The following is an 18,964-nucleotide window of genomic DNA, read 5'->3' as shown; positions in this document are numbered from 1 at the left end:
TCTCTTATGTCTACTTCTTACTATATAGACACAGTAACAGTCTGATCTTTCTTTCTTTTCCCCACAGTTCTGCCCTCACCTTTAGGGTGGCTAGGGTGGGAGAAATTGTATCCTGGTGACAGACTTGAAGGTAAAGGCTGTGAGGACCTGAAACCAGAGAGGCAGAGAGACCAAGACAGAGAAAAAGACAGCAGGACCAGGTGAGGTGGCTCACACCTGTAATCCCAGCCCTTTGGGAGGCTGAGGCAGGAGGATCACTTGAACCCAGGAGTTTGAAACCAGCCTGGGCAACAGAGTGAGACATGCTTCTACAAAAAGTGGGGCAGGAGGATTGCTTGAGCCTGGGAGGTCGAGGCTACAATGGGCTATCATTGCACCATTGCATTCCCGCCTGGGAGACCGGAGTGAGACCCTGTCTCAAAAAAAAAAAAAAGAAGAAGAAAAAGATAGCAGGCCGGGCGCGGTGGCTCACGCCTGTAATCCCAGCACTTTGGGAGGCCGAGGCGGGCGGATCACAAGGTCAGGAGATCGAGACCACGGTGAAACCCTGTCTCTACTAAAAATACAAAAAATGAGCCGGGTGCAGTGGCGGGCGCCTGTAGTCCCAGCTACTCGGGAGGCTGGGGCAGGAGAATGGCGTGAACCCGGGAGGCGGAGCTTGCAGTGAGCCAGGATCGCGCCACTGCACTCCAGCCTGGGCGACAGAGCGAGACTCCGTCTCAAAAAAAAAAAAAAAGATAGCAGAGATAAGAAGGAAGAAGGAAGAAGGAAGAAGGAAGAAGAAGAAGAAGAAGAAGAGGGGAGGGGAGGAGGAGGAGGAGGAGAGGAGGAGGAGGAGACAGCAGAGAGATATCAGAATATGCAAGAGATGCAGGGCACAGTAGAGAGATGGAAGCAGGGGAAAGTGAGGCTAAGAAGGAACAAATACTGACACTAAATGACACTCCCTATTTGCACACTGTCTGAATGCCTCATTTAGGTCTCCCTATGAGGCAAAGCCGTATTTTTTGCTTTGGTTTGATTTGGGGGCTTTTTTTTTTTTAAGACAGAGTCTTGCTCTGTCACCCAGGCTGGAGTGCAGTGGCGTGATCTTGGCTCACTGCAACCTCTGCCTCCCTTGTTCAATTGATTCTCCTGCCTCAGCCTCCCAAGTAGCTGGGACTACAGGCGCCCGCCATCACACCCGGCTAATTTTTTGTATTTTTAGTAGAGACAGGATTTCACCGTGTTAGCCAGGATGGTCTCGATCTCCTGACTTCATGATCTGCCCACCTCGGTATCCCAAAGTGCTGGGATTACAGGCGTGAACCACTGCGCCTGGCCTGCTTGTTTCTTTTATAGGCAGGGTCTCCCTCTGGTGCCCAGGCTGGAGTGCAATGGCACAATTCAAGGCTCATTGCAACCTTGAACTTCTGGGTTCAACTGATCCTCCTGCTTCTGCTTCAGCCCACCAAGTAGCTGGAACTACAGTCACTGTGCCTGGCTAATTTTTTTTTTTTTTTAATCTTTAGTAGAGACAGAGTCTTGCAGTGTTGCCTAGGCTGGTCTTGAACTCCTGGTCTAAAGCGATCCTCCCACCTCATCCTCCCAACGCACTGGGATTTACAGGCATGAGCCACCACACCTGGCCACAAAGCAGTATTATTATCACGTTTTTACAGATGAGCGAACTGAGGCTCAGAGAGGTGAAGTGAGTTGCCCAAGATCATACAGAAACAGGCAGAGCTGGGATCTAAATTCAGACTCCGAGGTTACAAACACTGCTCTTCTTCTTCTTCTTTCTTCCTCTTCCTCTTCTTCTTCTTCTTCCTTCCTCTTCCTCTTCTTCTTCTTCTTCCTTCTCTCTCTCTCTCTCTCTCTCTCTCGACAAGCTCTCACTCTGTCTCTCAGGCTGGGATGCAATGGCTTAATCATAGCTTACTGAAATTTCAACCTCCTAGGCTCAAGCAATCCTCCCACCTTGGACTCCTGAGTAGCTGGGACTACAGGCTGCACCACAACCACACCTGGCTAAATTACTTTTATGTTTATTTTTTGAGTTATTTTTTGAGACAGGGAGGGTCTTGCTCTGTCACCCAGGCCGGAGTGCAGTGGCTTGATCTCAGCTCACTGCAACCTCCACCTCCTGGGTTCAAGCAATTTTCGTGCCTCAGCCTCCCGAGCAGCTGGGATTACAGGTGCCCGCCACCACACCCATCTCTCTGTGTGTGTGTGTGTCTGTGTGTGTGTGTGTGTGTATTTTTAGTAGAGACAGGGTTTCACCATGTTGGCCAGGCTGGTCTCGAACTCTTGGCCTCAGGTGATCCACCCGCCTCAGCTTCCCAAAGTACTGGGATTACAGGCGTAAGCCACTGCATCCAGCCGATAATTTTTTTTTTATTTTTTGTAGAGGAAGTCTCACTATGTTGCCCAGGCTGGTCTCGAACTCCTGGCCTCAAGTGATCCTCCAGCCTCAGCCTCCCGAAGTTCTGGACAACCCGTGCACACCACCATGCCCTACTCAGACACTGCACTTCTAATCGCTACCTTTTAATTCACAAGTCAGAGACCCAGAAAGAAAGAGGAAGACACCATTAAATACAGAGAAAAGCAGAGAAACACAGACGCTAAGAAATGGGAGGCAGGGGGAATCGAGAGAGAGAGAATGGAAAGAAACAGAGAAATGACCAGAGAAAGACAGATGAGCAATGACAGTGGGAGTTCCGAGGACTGAGGCTCCTCTCCCTCAATCCCCACCCCCTCTTTTCTTTTCTTTTTTTTTTCTTTTTTTCTTTTTTTTTTGACAGAGTCTTGCTCTGTTGCCCAGGCTGGAGTGCAGTGGCACGATCTTAGCTCACTGCAACCTCCACCTTCAGGGCTCAAGTGATTCTCGTGCCTCAGCCTCCCGAGTAGCTGGAATTACAGGCACGCACCACTGTGCCTGGCTAATTTTTGTATTTTTAGTAGAGATGGGGTTTCACCATGTTGGCCAGGCTTGTCTTGAACTACTGGCCTCAAGTGATCTGCCCATCTCAGCCTCCCAAAGTGCTGGGATTACATGCGTGAACCACTGCACTCGGCCCTCCCACCCTCTCACTGAAATTCTCCCCTTTGGGGTGGATAGCAACCTCAGGCATGTACCCTCCCAACCTGGGACCCAACCTAATACCCTAACATCCTGCTGGCAATGGCTGTTCTCGCTGGGCAGGCGTCCCAAAGCACATCGAGCCAGATTCAGGCAGAGTGGAACTGGCCCCTCAGCCATCAGTGGAGGTGGCCTGGGAGGCCCTACCCTGAACGGGGTCTCCCCAAGGCGATGCAGAAACTGGGACACGCTCTGCTGAGCATGGGGCTGGCTGGAGTGAGGCTTGTAGGTGGTCCCCACGTGGGGATTAAGATGTCAGCTCTTTAATCCCAATGCTGTTCCCATCACAGGCTGACCAGGGTCGGTCCCAGGGCCCAGCCAGGGACACAGAGGTGGGAGAAGAGAGGGAGAAATAGACTCAGAGGTCCTGAGAAAGACAGGCAGAGAGAGATGATGGAGAAAAACACGTGGAGACCCTGAAAAGAGATGGAGAGGAAGAGGAAGAGACAGATAACGCAGGGATGGCAGAGAGATCCTGGAAAACAGAGAGCGGGAGGAGAAAGAGAGCCACTGAGAAAAGGCGAAGACAGCGATGTCCAGAGAGAGGAAAGACAGAGACCCTAAAACAAAGATAAATAAAGAGAACAGAAATGAAGAGAGATAGAGAGACCTGAGAGAAAAAGAAAGAGAAAGAGAAAGAAATCCAGTCTAATTACAAAGAGATAGAAACGCCAAGGCAGGAGGATCACTTGAGCCCAGGAGTTTGAGACCAGCCTGGGCAACATAATGAGACCTGGTCTCCACAAATATTTTAAAAATTAGGTAGGCATGGTGGCACGCACCTCTAGTCCCAGCTACTTGGGAGGTTCAGGTGGGAGGATCACTTGAGCCCAGGCGGTCGAGGCTGCAGTGAGCTGTGATGGTGCCACTGCACTCCAGCCTGAGTAACAGAACAAGACAGACGGAAGGGGAGAGAAGAAGAAAGGGAAAAGAGGGGAGGGGAGGGAAGAAAGAGGCTGGGCACGGTGGCTCACGCCTGTGATCCTAGCACTTTAGGAGGCTGAGGCAGGAGGACCTGCTTGAGACCGAGAGTTGAAGACCAACCTGGCCAACCTAACAAGACCCTGTCTCTATAAAAAAAACAGAAGTAGGGAGGAAGAAAAATTGGACATTCTTTCAACAAATATGTACTAAGCACCTACTGCTGTACTGAGCACTGTTTTAAGCGCTGGGATACAGAAGCGAACCAGACAAAATCCCTGCTCTAGAAGAGCTGACGTTGCGGAGGACAGCCCACCCGATCAAAACAGAGGAAGAGTCAGGAGCTGGGGAGAGAGCCAGAGGCCATGATAAAGAGGATCCATTAAAGCCTGTCACAGAGGGTGGGGTAGGGCTGGGGGAGGATGCGGCTTAACCGTGCCCCGCCACACCCCCACTGTCCGTGGAGTCAGCAGCTCTGAGCAGGGGCCCTGCCCCACAACCCCTGTCAGTCACCAGGTTCCAGAAAGGCTGACAGGTAGGAAGACCCAGGACAGGGCAGGACAGAATATGGAGGTACAAGGGGGTCAACACGCAGAAAGGCACCCTGAAGAAATAAGGAGAGGCACAGAAGTGCCAGGATGAGATAAAGGGAAGCACAGACTGGGGGAGATACAGAGAGAGGAAGACACAGACATACTGAAAAGAGAGACAGAAAACAGACACAAACAGAGGCAGAGACTGAGAGAAAAGAGAGTGAGATGGGAAGAGACAGAAAGAGGAGAGAGCGATGAACACAGAAACACAGAGACTGAGAGTGAGGGAGGCTGGGTGCGCTGGTTCACGCCCATACTCCCAGCACTTTGGGAGACCAAGGCAGAAAGATTGCTTGAGCCCAGGAGTTGGAGACCAGCCCGGGCAACACAATGAGATCCTGTCTCCTCAAAAAATACAAAAATTGGCCGGACGTGGTGGTGTGCACCTGTGGTCCCAGCTACTCGGGAGTCTGAGGTTGGGAGGCTTGTTTGATCCCAAGAGGTAGAGGCTACAGTGAGCCATGACTGTATCATGGACTCCAGCCTGGGGGACAGAAGCCAGACTCTGAGAGAGAAAGAAAAGAGGGAAGGGAAAGGGAGGGGAGGGGGGGAGGGGGAGAGCAAGTGAGACTGAGATGAAACAGAGATACACAAGAGAGACCCTCCCAGAGACAATGCCAGTCCCAGGCTCTGCACAGTCCTCCCACCTCCCCAGGTCTGGGCCCTGTGCCAGGCACTCAGAGGAAGGCTGGATTTGGCCAAGCAGGGGCAGGCAGGAGGGTGGACCACATTCCTGAACAGTCTGTTCCAAATACACCCCCAACCTCACCACTCCCACCACCCCAGCCCTGGCCCATCCAGGCCTGAGTCTGCCCCATCTTGGGGAACAAGCGTAGCACACATGGTCCCAAGAACAATGGAAGTGACAAGGGCTCAGGTGTGAGCTCCTAGGAATCACAGGCACAGAACGCAGGAGTGTCAGGGGTGGCTTTAGAAGTGTATTTGAGCCAGGCGCAGTGGCTCACGCTTGTAATCCCGACACTTCAGGAGACCGAGGCAGGCGGATCACCTGAGGTCAGGAGTTTGAGATCTGCCTGGCCAACATGGTGAAACTCCGTCTCTACTAAAAATACAAAAATTAGCCGGGCCTGGTGGTGCATGTCTGTAATCCCAAGTACTCGGGAGGCTGAGGCAGGAGAATCTTGAACCTGGGAGGTGGAGGATGCAGTGAGTTAAGATCGCACTGCTGCACTCCAGCCTGGGCAACAAGAGTGAAACTCTAAGAAAAAAAAAACAAAACAGAAGAAGAAGAAGTGTATTTGACAGTCAGTGTGTATTTAGGAATCAGAGGTCCAGGGTACAGCATTCAGGGGGCCCAGAGGTGGCCCGGAGATTGAGGAATACACACCTGCAGGCCGAGTAAATTGGACTCAAAGGTGCTAGGGGCTCAGGAGGCTGCACCTGCTGGCCAGGTGTGTTGACATGAAAATGCTGGTGCACGAAAGTTGCTAAGTAGGGCAGGCTGAGGCAGGCACACACAAAAAAAGCCAGGGGGAGCCAGGGCACAGTTCCACTAGGGCTGGGGGCCGGGGGGAAGCCAGGGCACAGTTCCACTAGGGCTGGAGGCAGGGTGGAGGCGTCTGGTTGGGGAATCCACGGAATGAGCAGCCCAGAGACGCCCACTCCTCCCACGTCGGGTCTCCGCCCCTGCTCCACCCAAGACCTTTTGGAAATCAAATGGAGGTCCAGGCGTGGAGAACTGCAGGCATGATGATCACGGGTATCGCAGCGCTGCTATTGTGGCTTCTGGTGCTGGCGCTGGCGCTGGCACGGTGGGGGTAGGGTGGGTGCCGAGCTCAGATGCGAGGGTCCCTACCTCCCCGGCCCAGGCCATTCCTATTGCTAGGGAACTTGCAGCTGCAGTCCGGAGGCACGGACCACGCGCTCCATTCCCTACAGGAATGGGGGAACGGAATTTTGGATCCGTGGAGGTGGGGCTGGGGACTAGAACTCCTCCTGAATGAAGACAGCTAAGGGCTTGTACTCTAAGACCCTGAGGAAGGACAGGAAGGATGAGTGCTCAGGACTCCTGAGTTCTAGGAAAGGAGACTAGGGAGTGGACAGCTTGGGGTCGGGACACTGGGTGGTAAGGAAGGAGCCCAGAGCAGGAAATCAGGTTGTGGGAAGAGGGGAGCAGAGGGTCTGTTCTCCTGGTTCAAGGTGGGGAGGCTGAGTACTGAGGGCCCAAAAGCCCGACTCTGAGGGTGCAGAAGGCTGGGAAGTTGGACTTCTAGGTCCCAAGGGAAGAAGGAAGTGGGGGCCTGGACTCCTGGATCTCAGGGAGGAAGGAGCTGGGGATCTGAACTCCTGGGCCTGAAGAATGAGGGCCCGAGACGAGGACTCCTGGGTCTGAAGGAAGAGAGAGCTGGGGGCGAGGGCTCCGATGAGAAACCTGATGGGCACCAGCTGAGCACCGGCTCCCTGTAGCTCTCCGGCCGCTGGGGCCCGGTGTTCACAGCGCAGCTGGGCCCGCGCCCTGCCGTGGTGCTGTGCGGCTACGCAGCGCTGCGGGACGCGTTAGTGCTACAGGCGGATGCCTTCTCCGGCCGCGGGTCCATGGCAGTCTTCGAACGCTTCACACGCGGACACGGTGAGGCCCGGGCGCTGGCCGTGCCGGCCTGCACGCCTCAGGCTGGGCCCGTAAACGGTAGAGGCGGGCAAATGGGGGCGGGGCCTAATAGAGACTCCAGCTAATGAGGTGCAAACGGCCGAGAGAGGGCGCGGCGGCGCTAAAGCGTAAGGTTCGAATCGAGGTTCATCCTGCAGCCAAGAGGAGAGAAGAGCCTAAGAGTCAAAGCCCGAGAGCCAGCCTAGGTCAGCAATCGAGCCCAGCAAACGCGGGGCCAATGTGTGGATAGGGCACTTAGAGGTCGGGTAAAGAAGCAAAGCGCAGGAAGTCGGCCGCAGGAGTCGGAGGCCCCGAAAGGGATGTAGCCAGTGACCTGGCGCTTCCTGGATGGGGCGTGGCCGACTCCCGGGCCCGCCTCCTTTCCTGTCCCCACCACAGGAATCTTCCTTTCTAACGGGCCGCGCTGGTGGACACTGCGCAATTTTGCAGTTGGAGCGCTGAAGGAGTTGGGGTTAGGTACACGGACCATCCAGGCGCATGTCCTGGAGGAGGCGGCTTGTCTGCTAGACGAAATGCAAGCCACCATTGGTGCGGCCTGGCTGGGAGGGCAGAAGGGCCTGGTGTGGGAGTGGCCCTTGGACTGCCAAGATGGGGCCACGGGAAGGTATTTGGGTGGAAGGAAGCCAGTAAACCCATGGGGCTGGCTGGGGGCAGGACCACGCATTATGACCACCGTCCTGTTCCTACCCCCAGGAGCCCCGTTTGACCCCATGCGACTACTGGATAATGCTGTATCCAATGTTATCTGTTCTTGTCTTCGGGAACCGCTATGGCTACGGGGACCCGGAGTTCCTGAGGCTCCTGAACCTCTTCAGTGACAACTTCCGCATCATGAGCTCCAGATGGGGCGAGGTGAGAGGGCCGGCCACAGTCTCTCCCTTGTGCGTCCAGCCTTATGCCAAATCCCGAGTACACAGACCTACCTACAGTGGATCATTAGAATGGGACAGTTAGATTCTTGGAAGAGTTCTAGAACCTCCAATATCAATGTCCTGGTCCAATCTCCCTGAAGGGAAACTAAGACCTAGTGGCCTTGTCCAGGGCCCTTGTTGAGATCCTCTCTCTCCAGATGTACATTTCCCCGTCCCTCATGGACTGGCTCCCAGGCCGGCACCGCCGAATCTTCCGAAACTTTCGGAGCTGTGGGTCTTCATCTGTGAGCAAATCCAACAACACTGGCAGATGCGGCAGCCGGCGGAGCCCCGCGATTTCATCAATTGCTTGACCAGATGGGTAAGGCGTGGTTCCCAGTTCCCTAAACTCTATCTTTGCCTCCCACCAACAGGTGCCTGGCACGCGGCAGCGCGTCTCCTCTGCCCACGGTAACAGCAGGACCCAGAGAGCCACTTCCAGGAGGAGACGTCAGTAATGATGACACACCTTTTTTTTGGTGGCACCGAAACGAGCACCACCCTGTGCTATGGACTCCTCGCTCTGCTTAAGTACCCAGAGGTGGCAGGTCTGCAAGCCGGAGACCCAGAATGGGAGGCTGCGGTCTGGGGATGGCTGGAGGGTCCTGGAAGTGCGCAGCTCACAGCCTACCCCGGCCCCAGCCAAGGTGCAGGAGCTGGACCCTGTAGTAGGGTGGAGGCGCGCCCCAAGCCCGGACGACCACCAGCGACTGCCCTACACCAACGCAGTGCTGCTCCAGATCCAGCGCTTCATCAGCGTGGTGCCGCTGGGGCTACCGCGCTCACCCTCAACACCCACTTGCACAGCCACTGTCTGCCCAAAGGTGCCCACTGAGTTTGGGAATCCTGTGCGGGGCCCGGGTGCATGAGGTGTATTCCGAGATCAGCCAGAATCGGTGGGTGTGCGCTGTGCAAACTGAAGCACAATCAGTTACTCCTGGAGCAGGATAGCAGGCCTGCCTTCCCTTCGGTTTTTGTTTTTTGATTTTATTTATTTTTTTTGAGACAGTCTCGCCTTATCGCTCAGGCTGGAGTGCAATGGCATGATCTCAACTCACTGCAACCTCCGCCTCCTGGGTTCAAGCAATTCTCCTGCTTCAGCCTCCTAAATACCTGGTATTACAGGCACCTGCCACCACACCTGGCTAATTTTTGTGTTTTTAGCAGAGACAGGTTTCGCTGTGTTGGCCAGGCTGGTCTCGAACTTCTTGACCTCGTGATCCATGCTCCTCGGCCTCCCAGAGTGCTGGGATTACAGGCATGAGCTACCTGCCCGGCCTATTCCCTTGGGCTTTTAAAAAGGGCCTTGGATGGAGGAGGTGCACATGCTCACCAAGCCCACAGGTAAACCTAGTTGCATGTACCCCCAGGGCACCTTTGTGATTCCCCTGCTTGTGACTGCACACTGACCCCACTCAATTCAAAGACCCAGATTGCTTCAACGCTACCAACTTCCTGGACAAGGGCAAGTTCCAGGGCAATGACCCTTTCATGCCCTTTGCCTCAGGTGCAGGCAGGGGAGGAAGGCGACCAGCCTGGACCGGCTCTGGGGTGCATGGTGCTCACTATGCACCCGTGTACCTGGGAAAGCAGATGTGCCTGGGCGCAGGCCTGGCCCACTTGGAGATCTTCCTATTCCTTACAGCCACCCTACAGAGGTTCCTGCTCCCTGTGGTAAACCCTGGCACCATCAACGTCACCTGCAGTTCACTGGCCTGGGCAGTGTCCCCCCAGCCTTCCAGCTCCAGCTAGTGGCCTGCTGAGGTCAGGCTCCGCTGTAGTGGGCTCACTGGCCCTCAAACCTCCGCACCCTCCTTGGTCAATAAAGGCCCTAAACTGCAGATGGAGTCAGATGTGTGCAGCTCTGAGGTAAACTTTTATTTCTTGGCTGACAGGACTTCCACACCCATGCTCCTCCTGGCACCTTTTACTCTGCCCACGCAGTGGCAGCCCAGTCCCAAAAGGTGCCTGCCATGGCCAAAGGGGTTGGGGAGTCACTTCACATTCCAGGCTGGAGGAGTGAGAAGGTTTGGGGGTACTCCTCCCACCCCATTGCCAGCAAGAGGCCGTGACTCACCTCAACCCCAAGTCCTGCATCCTGGTGGGAAGTGACAATGCCTCCTCCCAGCTCTCCACACCTAATGGGGTCATGACCAGACAGGGTAGGACCCAGGCCCCAGCTTCAGTTCGTAACGGTTGCCTCCAAGGCTGCCCCCTGTCCAGGTCACAACCCCAGCCCCCATCATGGGGCAGCAAAGGTCTCTTCTCCTCCTTCTTGGTCCTCAGCAACAGACAGAGCCCTCCACGCCAGGCAGGACAGAGGCAAAGTCAGAAGCAGCAGCGGTGGCAGGGAAGGAGCAGCCAATACAGGCCCAGGGCTCTCCTGAAGTCAGGGCAAGCTGTCTGCCATGCGGCTCTGGGACTGGCCACTAGGTGGGCGTAGGCGGCTGTGATACAGGTACTTGGACACCTTTCTGTCCTGATGCTGGGGGTGAGAGGGGACAGGAGACAGTGAGTCATCAGGAGAGGGACAAAAAAGCCAAGGGAAACCTGGGGAAATGGGGAGAGGACCAGGAAGAAATGGGGCTCCTGTTGGGGTACCAGAAGAGTGGACTGTCTAAGGAAGGTGGGCAGAGATGAAGAAAAATGAGTGGTGAGATTTAACAAGAGGCTGATGAGGGGGATGGGGTGGCATGAGGCCCAACAGGGCCCACGGAATAGGAAGGACTGGAGGGAGGGAAGCAGGTACCTAGCTGATACTTGTCTTTGGCTGCTGCCCGCTCCTTGGCATCAAAATACCAGACAGTGATGGCGTACCTGGGGACCAGGATGGTTGGACATCAGTTTTCTGCAATTCCAGCTACCATATCCACACATGCTAGGAGGCCATCCTTTTCAGCCACCCGGTTCTGCTCCCACCTAGGCCCCCTCTCAGTACTTGGTCGCTCCCCAGTCACTCTGAGGCTCTGACAGGACACTGTCACAGGGGGAGCACCTGGGTGCATCCCCAGAAGTACAGGTCATACCTGGTGGCATAGGCTGGCTTCACCTCGTGGGGGTTCCGCCGGTCAGACCAGAAAATGAGCAACCGGTCAAAGAGTGGTTCGATGTTGGCTACCACCGGCCGGCCCTCAGGGAAGATCTGCAGCAGGCCACCATGCACCTGGGGGCAGGCCAGAGGATGAGGTTGGCCTTTCCAGCCAGGAGCTGCTGCCTCCCACGGCACCCGGGAGCCCACTAGGGGGCGCAGCGTCCGCCCGCATCACTCCCTCCCACCCCTCGGGCTCTCAAAATGAATGACAACCCAGAGTCTGCATCACCATGGAGATGGGCAGGAAGCTACTAAAGACAGGAAAAGGGGGAAAGTGTTCATTACAAGGCCGGGTGGGGCTGGGCAGACAGCACCATTCCCGGAAAGAGGGGAGTTCCCATCACACAGCCAGATAGAGAGGAGGTGGTGCCATTTCCCAGGAAGAGCCAGCAGATTGCACCCCTGGCTGTGTGCTGAGAAGAGGAACAGGAGAATGCCAGAATCTGGGCTGAGTGTGGAAAATGGAGTGGATGCACGCCCCATCTACCCCGGCTCCAGCCCCACCTGCCCCGGCCCCAGCCCTAGCCCTGACCCCAGCCCTAGCCTTGACCCCAGCCCCACCCTCACCCTCACCCCTACCTTAACGTCCCAGTTCTGATTCAGGTAATAGATACAGGTGATGCAGCGCCCATCGCCGTGGGGATTGTCAACGTGCCTTACGTACCCGAGCCCGTTGCCTGGGTAGCACGCCACCATGGCCTGGCAGGAATGGAGGGAGGTAGGTTTACTGGGGCTAGGCAGGCACATCTTAGAGAAGCAGCCATGAATTACCTATTTTCCCACCCCTTCTTGCCCTGTATTCCTTGGGTCAAGGGTTCCAAGTGCCTGCCCCAAAAGAATTTCTCCATTTTCAGCCAAAATCCCATCTCCAAGTCCATCAGAAACCTCAGCTCCTGGGCCTCAAGAGCCCACTCCCTCCCACACACATACCTGGGGCCTGGCACCCAGCTAGGGCTCAATTAGTAACAGACGGTTTGATTTGTTTCAAGATATCCCAAACCCTACCTCAGCTATTTCAGAATAATATCAATTTAAACATTTTCAGGTGTGCAAGGAGGTGGCCTCACAGCCCTAGACCAGGAATTCTTACCCTTGGCTGTGGAGTGGAACCGCCTGGGGAGCTCTGAGGCTCTGATGTACCTGGTCTAAGGAAGGGTCTGAAATTGGTAAAGGTTCCCAGGTAATTCTACCATGCAGCAATGTGAGAACTGCTACCCTGGATTACAAAGAATCCCCACTAAATTATCTGTCCCATAGACATCCGAACAGGAGCCAAAACCTACAGTCTGAATAGAAAGTGAGACCTAATTCCAACACCAAGGATAATTTGCTGGATAACCCTAGCCAGATCCATCACCTGAATGGGCCTCAACTGCCTGATGTGTACAACAGGGGTAATAAACACCTGCTCTGTTTACAGCAGTAGCAATTAACCCCTCTGAGAACATAACTTGGGAGGTTCTGGACCCGCATCCCCCAGAGACCTAACAGGCCTTGGTTTCTCTGTCTACAGGGTTCTTTCCTCTGCCTGACAGTTGCCACTCCCCTGAACCAGCCCTACCATGCTGCAGCCAGGGCCCCGGGATGTTTGTCATCAGGGAGCTGGCAGAAAGGTGGCTGAGAGGTAAAGGAAATGGCCCAGCCACCTCTGCAGACCCAATTCCCTGGTTCAAGTCTCAGTGCTGCCACAGGAGCTGTGGCATCAGGCAGGTGACATCCTGGTCTCAGGTTCCCCATCCATGGATCCAATGGAGCTGACGGCTATTTCACAGGTTGTTGTGGAACAAGTGAACAAGATAACAAGTGTCTGGGAAGACAGCCAGCACAGTGCCTGCCACATGGAGCACAGGCTGAAATGCCATTTAAAAATTTAAAAAGGTCCCTGTCTCACCCTCTGCCCAAAGTCACTGCAGTAGCAGACAAAAAGGGGAGGACTGGCACAAAGACCCTTCAGCTTCTCCCCAGCCTGGACCATCTGTCTGGACCTCTCCGCCCTGGTACAACTCTGCTGGCGTCTGCTCCCCACGAATGCTCAGCTACACCTATGGGCCCAGCCCAGCAAGACAGCCCCAAGATAAACATTCATGATCAAACATCAGTGGCTGCTGCCACAACAGGATGCTTGCCAAGCACGCACGCCACAGCAGGCTGGGCTGCTTCAATCCTCACTCTCCCCAGGACGCCTCCCAACACATTATCCCAGGGCTCACCCTCTGTGGTAGATGTTAAGCTGCTCTGCATTAACCATGTGCACCCTCGCCCACCAGACCTTGCCCTGGAAAGAGAGGGCTGCCACCCTCTACGGCCACCTAGCAGTGGGAAGCTGACAACCCTCTCTCTGGCAGCACCAGAGTACAATGAGTGAGAGGCCCCCGGGAAAAACCCTACACCTCAAGATTCAGGAAGGGGCACCTTCTTTGCACTGCTCACTCCCTGTAGATGGGTCGACACTCCGACAACCACCTCACTGGGAGAAGAATTTGGCCATGGCCCAGGAGGCTTGGAATCAGTGACTTACTGACTAGAGATGGGCAAGGCCTCCCCAGTTAGGAATCCAATCAGAGATTACACTGATGATGCACGTGGATGGGTGACAGGGAAGGGGTCCAGTGCTGCACCCTCTTCCACCACAATCCTTCCCCACACAGCAGCCAGAGCCCCTCTTCTCCAGGTCTTCGCTGCATCCCAAGAAAATACAAATTCCCAGCCACAGCCTCAAAGGCCCCCAACCTCATGTGCCACTCCCATCACTCCGCTCCATGCCTCAACAGGCTGAGCTCATCACCACCACAAGGCCTCTGCCCTGGCCTGGGACACTCTCCCTTCTGACCCTCCTTGTTCTTCAGGATTCAGAGGCCAAGGGTCACCTTGAGTACTCCAGCTGATTGTCCATTCCACTCCTAGCAACATGGCATCAGCACAGGCACCTGTTTACCTAGTACTGGCCTGGAAGGCAGCCACAGCGAAGCCCCTGGGGCCACGTCAGTCTCCCCAGTGCCCAATGCAGTACCTGCTGACTGAGCACACTGCTCTGGGCCTCCTCTGCACCCCAGCCCTGCTGTGTTCCCTCCTGTCCTGTACATTCTCACACAGCACCTCCCACCAAGCACACAGGACACATGCAGAAACAGGAACCTGCTCTTTAGGGCCCCACCCTTCCCCCACATATACACACCTTGGGGGTGAAAGCATCCTCTGGCCCCAAGGAAAGTATCTACTTCCTGCCCTCACAGGGGAAGGCCTCAGGAAACTTGCTCTCAACCCCTCCCACCTAGGGGAGGGGCAGGTGGGACCAGGGCCAGGAGACTAAAGACTTAAAGGCTATTGGTGACAATGGGCCTGCCAAGAGACCCAACACCACTACACACACCCCCCAGTCAGAAGCCTGTGACTGTCCCACCTCCAAGCTGCTCTTCAAGGAGTAAACCAAGCAAGGTGGACCCTCCCTGGGGTCCCCTCTGGTGGCCCTTGCTGCCAGTGGGAGTCAACTCTCTCCCAACTACAGGTCAACCGAGCACCTGTCCCCAGTCAAGGAGTTGGGGGAAGGTAGAACACAGGAGCTCCACTAAGAACGGACTAAGAAGCAGATTCCCACTGGCTCTAGCCCGCCACACTGGTGATCCATGTCCCCACGGCAACTGCTGTGGCCCACCTCAGCACCCCACAGCCTTACCCTGGAGTCCAGCAGAGTCCAGATGGCGCCCTCTAAAAGCAGAAAAGCCTGGAGTTGTTTCTCACTGGGGAGGGGACGGCTGGCTCCTCCCCTATGTTCCCAGTCCAGCCTGGCCTATCCTTACCTCCCTAGGACAATTAGGGTCACCTAAGGCTAAAAAGGTCCAAACACTTCCCCTCTCCAATCCTCGCCGGGGCCCTGTCCCCAACCCCCTGGAAGGTGGGCACCAGAGGCACCAAAAGACAACAGATCCGGCCGGGCACAGTGGCTCACATCTGTAATCCCAGTACTTTGGGAGGCCAAGGTGGGTGGATCACGAGGTCAGGAGATAGAGACCATCCTGGCTAACACGGTGAAACCCTGTCTCTACTAAAAATACAAAAAATTAGCCGGACGAGGTGGCGGGCGGTAGTCCCAGCTACTCGGGAGGCTGAGGCAGGAGAATGGCATGAACCTGGGAGGTGGAGCTTGCAGTGAGCCGAGATCTCGCCACTGCACTCCAGCCTGGACAACAGAGCAAGACTCTGTCTTCAAAAAAAAAAGACAAGAGATCTTCTCCTTCTACTCTCCCCACCCCAAACTGCCACAGACTCGCTGGAGATGTAACCTGGTTTTCCTGTTCCGTGGATCAGCAAATTGAGGCTCAGAGCAGTGTCCCATCTGGGCCACTCAGCCCTTCTGGTCTCCCCCTGACGAGGACAACAGCCAACCTGGTGTGAAGATGCTGAGCCAGGGAGGCCACTGATCCTGCCCGCACGGAGCCAAGCCCAGGGAGGGGCCGGCTCTGGCTCAGCTATCAAGTAACGGGAGGGAGAGGGAAGTAGAACAAGTTCCAGCTGGGGTGGGGAGGAAACAGGCCTTGGCCCCGGGGGAGCCCTGGTCCCTGAGCCAGCTCCAGCCTGAGAGGAAAGCCACACAGAGGCAGAACCCAAGATGGGATCTGCAGGAGGAGGCAGGGGACATCAGGAGCTCAGCCTCATGCCTGCAGGGCACAACACAGCCCGTGCCATCGGCCAGCCAGGCATCGCTGTGTTGAGCAGTGGGCACTCCCCACAGGGCCCTGTCCAAAGGACACCAAGCCCTGTACTCAAGGCCAGGCCCCCACACCACCTATGAAGACAGTGATCCTGTCAGCACGCCGGAAGGGCCCTGTGGACCACTGCCCTGTGCTGGGCTCCTGACCCCAGGTTCCTGAACAGGCAGCTGGAGGCCATGAGGCCTTGATAACTGCCTGGAAACTCCAAGCAAATGAGTATTTGTTTTAAGAGAGAATCTGTGGCCTCTGACAGATTCTCAAAAAGACCCAGACTCCAAAATACAATTAAGAACTACTGTTCTAAAGCAAAAAGAAAAAGAGACTAAGAACAAACACATAAAGGCAGAGAGAAGAGACAAACATGGGAAGGGAGGAAGTGACACACAGGACAGGGGGAATGGATGGCAGGGACTGGGACGGGGAAGGGTGGGAGACATGGGGATGAGAGCTCCACCTGGGTCAGCAGGCAGCGACCCAGTACCAGCCCCAGGAGACTGTCCTCGATGCAGATGCCACAGTAGGGACCCAGGGCACAATGCAGTCCAGGGCCAGGCACTGGGCCTAGCGGGCAGCACCCCTTTCCTTCCCTCAGCCCAGGGCTCACTCATCACACCCTACCCGTTCTGCTTCTCCTGCCTGGGAGACAGATGAACGAACTAGAGACATGGGCCAGCAAACAGGGATGGACAACAGGAGCGCAGGGAAGGATGCGGACAGGGACAGACAGCAACAGAGGACAGACAAGTGAACTGTGTGCCTGTCTACATCACTGCGCTTGGTCCGGGGCCCCAGACAGACACCAGGAGGCCATGAACCCCACCAAGGCCCATGCTGTGAATGTCAGCAACTCTCATGAGTTTCTTCAAGAGAGTTCCTGGCAAAGTCAAGAACCACTGTGGCTCCAGGACAAACTCCTAGCTTACAGGTGCACACATTAAGGCCCACAGGGAGGACAAGGCCCCCCCGAGTCCCCACAAGTGAGCAACCCACTCCACTGAACTGCCTAAACCCAGAAGCCCCCCAGAAGCCTGTCTCCAAACCCACTGTGCTCAGAGCACTGAATGCCAAACCAGGATGCTGCAAAGCCCCGCCAGAGAGGCCCCCACCTGGCCTTACCTTGGTGCGCCCGTTGATGACATAGCTGCCCAGCCGCCCTGCGCAGTGGCGGATGACGGCGTCCACGTGGGCCATGAGGGCACCAATGCTTCGGCAGCCTGCTTCATGGCCTTCCACCCAGGCAATCTGGTCCCCACGGATGCTGCGCGGCGGGATCGCCCGCTGGCTCACTAGCTGCCCGTCTCGCAGGCGCCCACCCCGTTTGAGGGCCTCCACCTCGGCCAGCACGCGGCCGCCCAGCGCTGCCCCCAGGAAGCTGTCCTTGACGCAGATGCCGTAGTACCGCATGCAGGGCACGATATAGTCCAGGGCCAGGCGCTCAGGTGCAGAGGGCAGCGCCTCCTCCATCAGCCCAGCACTGGCCTCACCACTGCCACTGCTGCAGCCGCAGCTCATGCCACCCTCCCGCTCTGCCTCCTGGTTCTCTTGCCTGGCCCAGGGCCGCTTGCTGGGTGAAGGGGCATCCCCACCATCCTCGGCCCATTTCCGTTTGGGGGCCTCAGGCCGGGCGCCCTGGGCTGCCAGTCGCTGGCACCCCTTGGTGACCAGCGCTGCAGCGCCTTCACTCTGCAGCGGCCGCAGCTCACCACCATCCTGCCCGCCAAAACCGTCCCGAAGGGGGCTGGCAGTGGTAGAGGTGGCTGTAGCTCTGGGAGTCCCACTCCCCGCTGAGGCCTCACTAGGCACTCCTGGACAGTGGTAGGAGGGGAGCAGGGGACAGGGCAGGTAACTCTCCACCCCCATCCTGGCCCGGCCAGGCTCCAAGGGCTCTGACGAAGACCCTGGTAACTGAGGGAGAGCCTGACTTAGGGGCTGCGACTGGCACGGGCTGTCCATGGCAGCAGTGTCTTCATCCCCCGGGCATGGAGGGCACCGCCCGGGCCCATGGTGCCACCCTCCTCCGCCTCCTCCTCTGCCTCTTGATGCAGCTGGGGGCCACCAGGCCTGGCGTGGGGCAGGGTGAGGCAGGGCAGACAGCAAGAGCTCTTCTCGTGCCCTGGGGGTTGCTTGCTGGTCCCCAAGTCCTCTGCCGTCCCTAAGGGCTTGGGAAGGGACCCTTCAGGGTGGCTAGAAAAAGGAAAAAGAAAAGGGATGTGAGAGGAGCTAGAGACAGGCAGGCTAGGGAAAGAGGGGATGGCATGGGCAGGAGTGGGGAAGACGACCAGGACAGACTTGACTATAGAGGTCCCCCAAAACCTGGGGCCAAGTCGGGGAGAAGACCCTGAGAATCTGGAGGTGTGAGAGTCCGCTGACAGACAAGGGACAGTGATAGGGAAAGGCTGGAGGCCAGAGGCTGGGTAGACGACCCTAAGACAGAGGACTGTGGTGCGGGTTGTGGGACGCGGTAACCAAAGACAGAGAAAGGAGGGCTGGAGTAGAAAAGGGTGGTGTGGAGGGGTGGGAAGGAGGGAGTTTGGAAAATAGGAGGGATCTGCCTCGGCGTTCCAGAGACAGACAGAGAAATGTGGGGGATTCTGAGAGAATCAGAGTTGGGGGCGGGGGGGTCAAAAGACAGAGGAAACTGGGGAGTCCAAAGACAAAGAGAACGAGGGACCCAGAGACAGAAAAACAGACCGGAGGGAAGCTGGGAGGGAAGCTGGGAGGGAGGGCCCGGGACGGAGCGGGGCGGTAGGGTCGACCCGAGCCCGACGGGAGGAAGCCGGCCGGGGGCGGACACACGCCCAGACGGAAGGGAGGTCCCGAGACTGACCGAAGGGAGGGGCCCTCGGGGAGAGGGTCCGCGGCGGCAGAGGGAAGGACGGAAGAGGGTGCACGCACCCGGAGACAGGACGAGGGAAAAAGGCACCCTCCTCCGGGGCACCCCCACGCCCCCAACCCCGGGCGGGCCCTGAGGCCACTTTGGAGAGCT

The 18,964-nt window shown here is 56.5% G+C and overlaps 1 protein-coding gene, 1 long non-coding RNA gene and 1 pseudogene across 2 annotated transcripts; 2 read left to right on the top strand and 1 right to left on the bottom strand.

Annotated features, from left to right (window-relative positions):
* The first annotated feature begins 85 nt into the window (after positions 1–85).
* Positions 86–3,766, top strand: LOC144337503 (uncharacterized). The gene is made up of 2 exons (XR_013410692.1): positions 86–317; positions 2,807–3,766. It is a non-coding gene; the product is annotated as an uncharacterized LOC144337503 (long non-coding RNA).
* A 2,549-nt stretch (positions 3,767–6,315) lies between these two features.
* LOC106994766 (cytochrome P450 2F2-like) lies at positions 6,316–10,025 on the top strand (annotated as a pseudogene).
* Positions 10,026–10,035: 10 nt separating this feature from the next.
* Positions 10,036–17,999, bottom strand: EGLN2 (egl-9 family hypoxia inducible factor 2; the record flags this gene model as incomplete). Its single annotated transcript, NM_001261091.1, is given in 5 exon segments — positions 10,036–10,663; positions 10,928–10,995; positions 11,205–11,341; positions 11,849–11,968; positions 17,095–17,999. Coding segments are annotated over 5 exon segments (1,218 nt in total). The 3' UTR covers positions 10,036–10,607.
* Between the last annotated feature and the right edge of the window lie 965 nt (positions 18,000–18,964).

The sequence above is a fragment of the Macaca mulatta genome, chromosome 19 (genome assembly GCF_049350105.2).
Source record: "Macaca mulatta isolate MMU2019108-1 chromosome 19, T2T-MMU8v2.0, whole genome shotgun sequence".
In the NCBI taxonomy this organism is placed as follows: domain Eukaryota; kingdom Metazoa; phylum Chordata; class Mammalia; order Primates; family Cercopithecidae; genus Macaca; species Macaca mulatta.
Note: the sequence above shows the minus strand (reverse complement) of the source record. Positions and strands in the feature narration are given on the sequence as shown.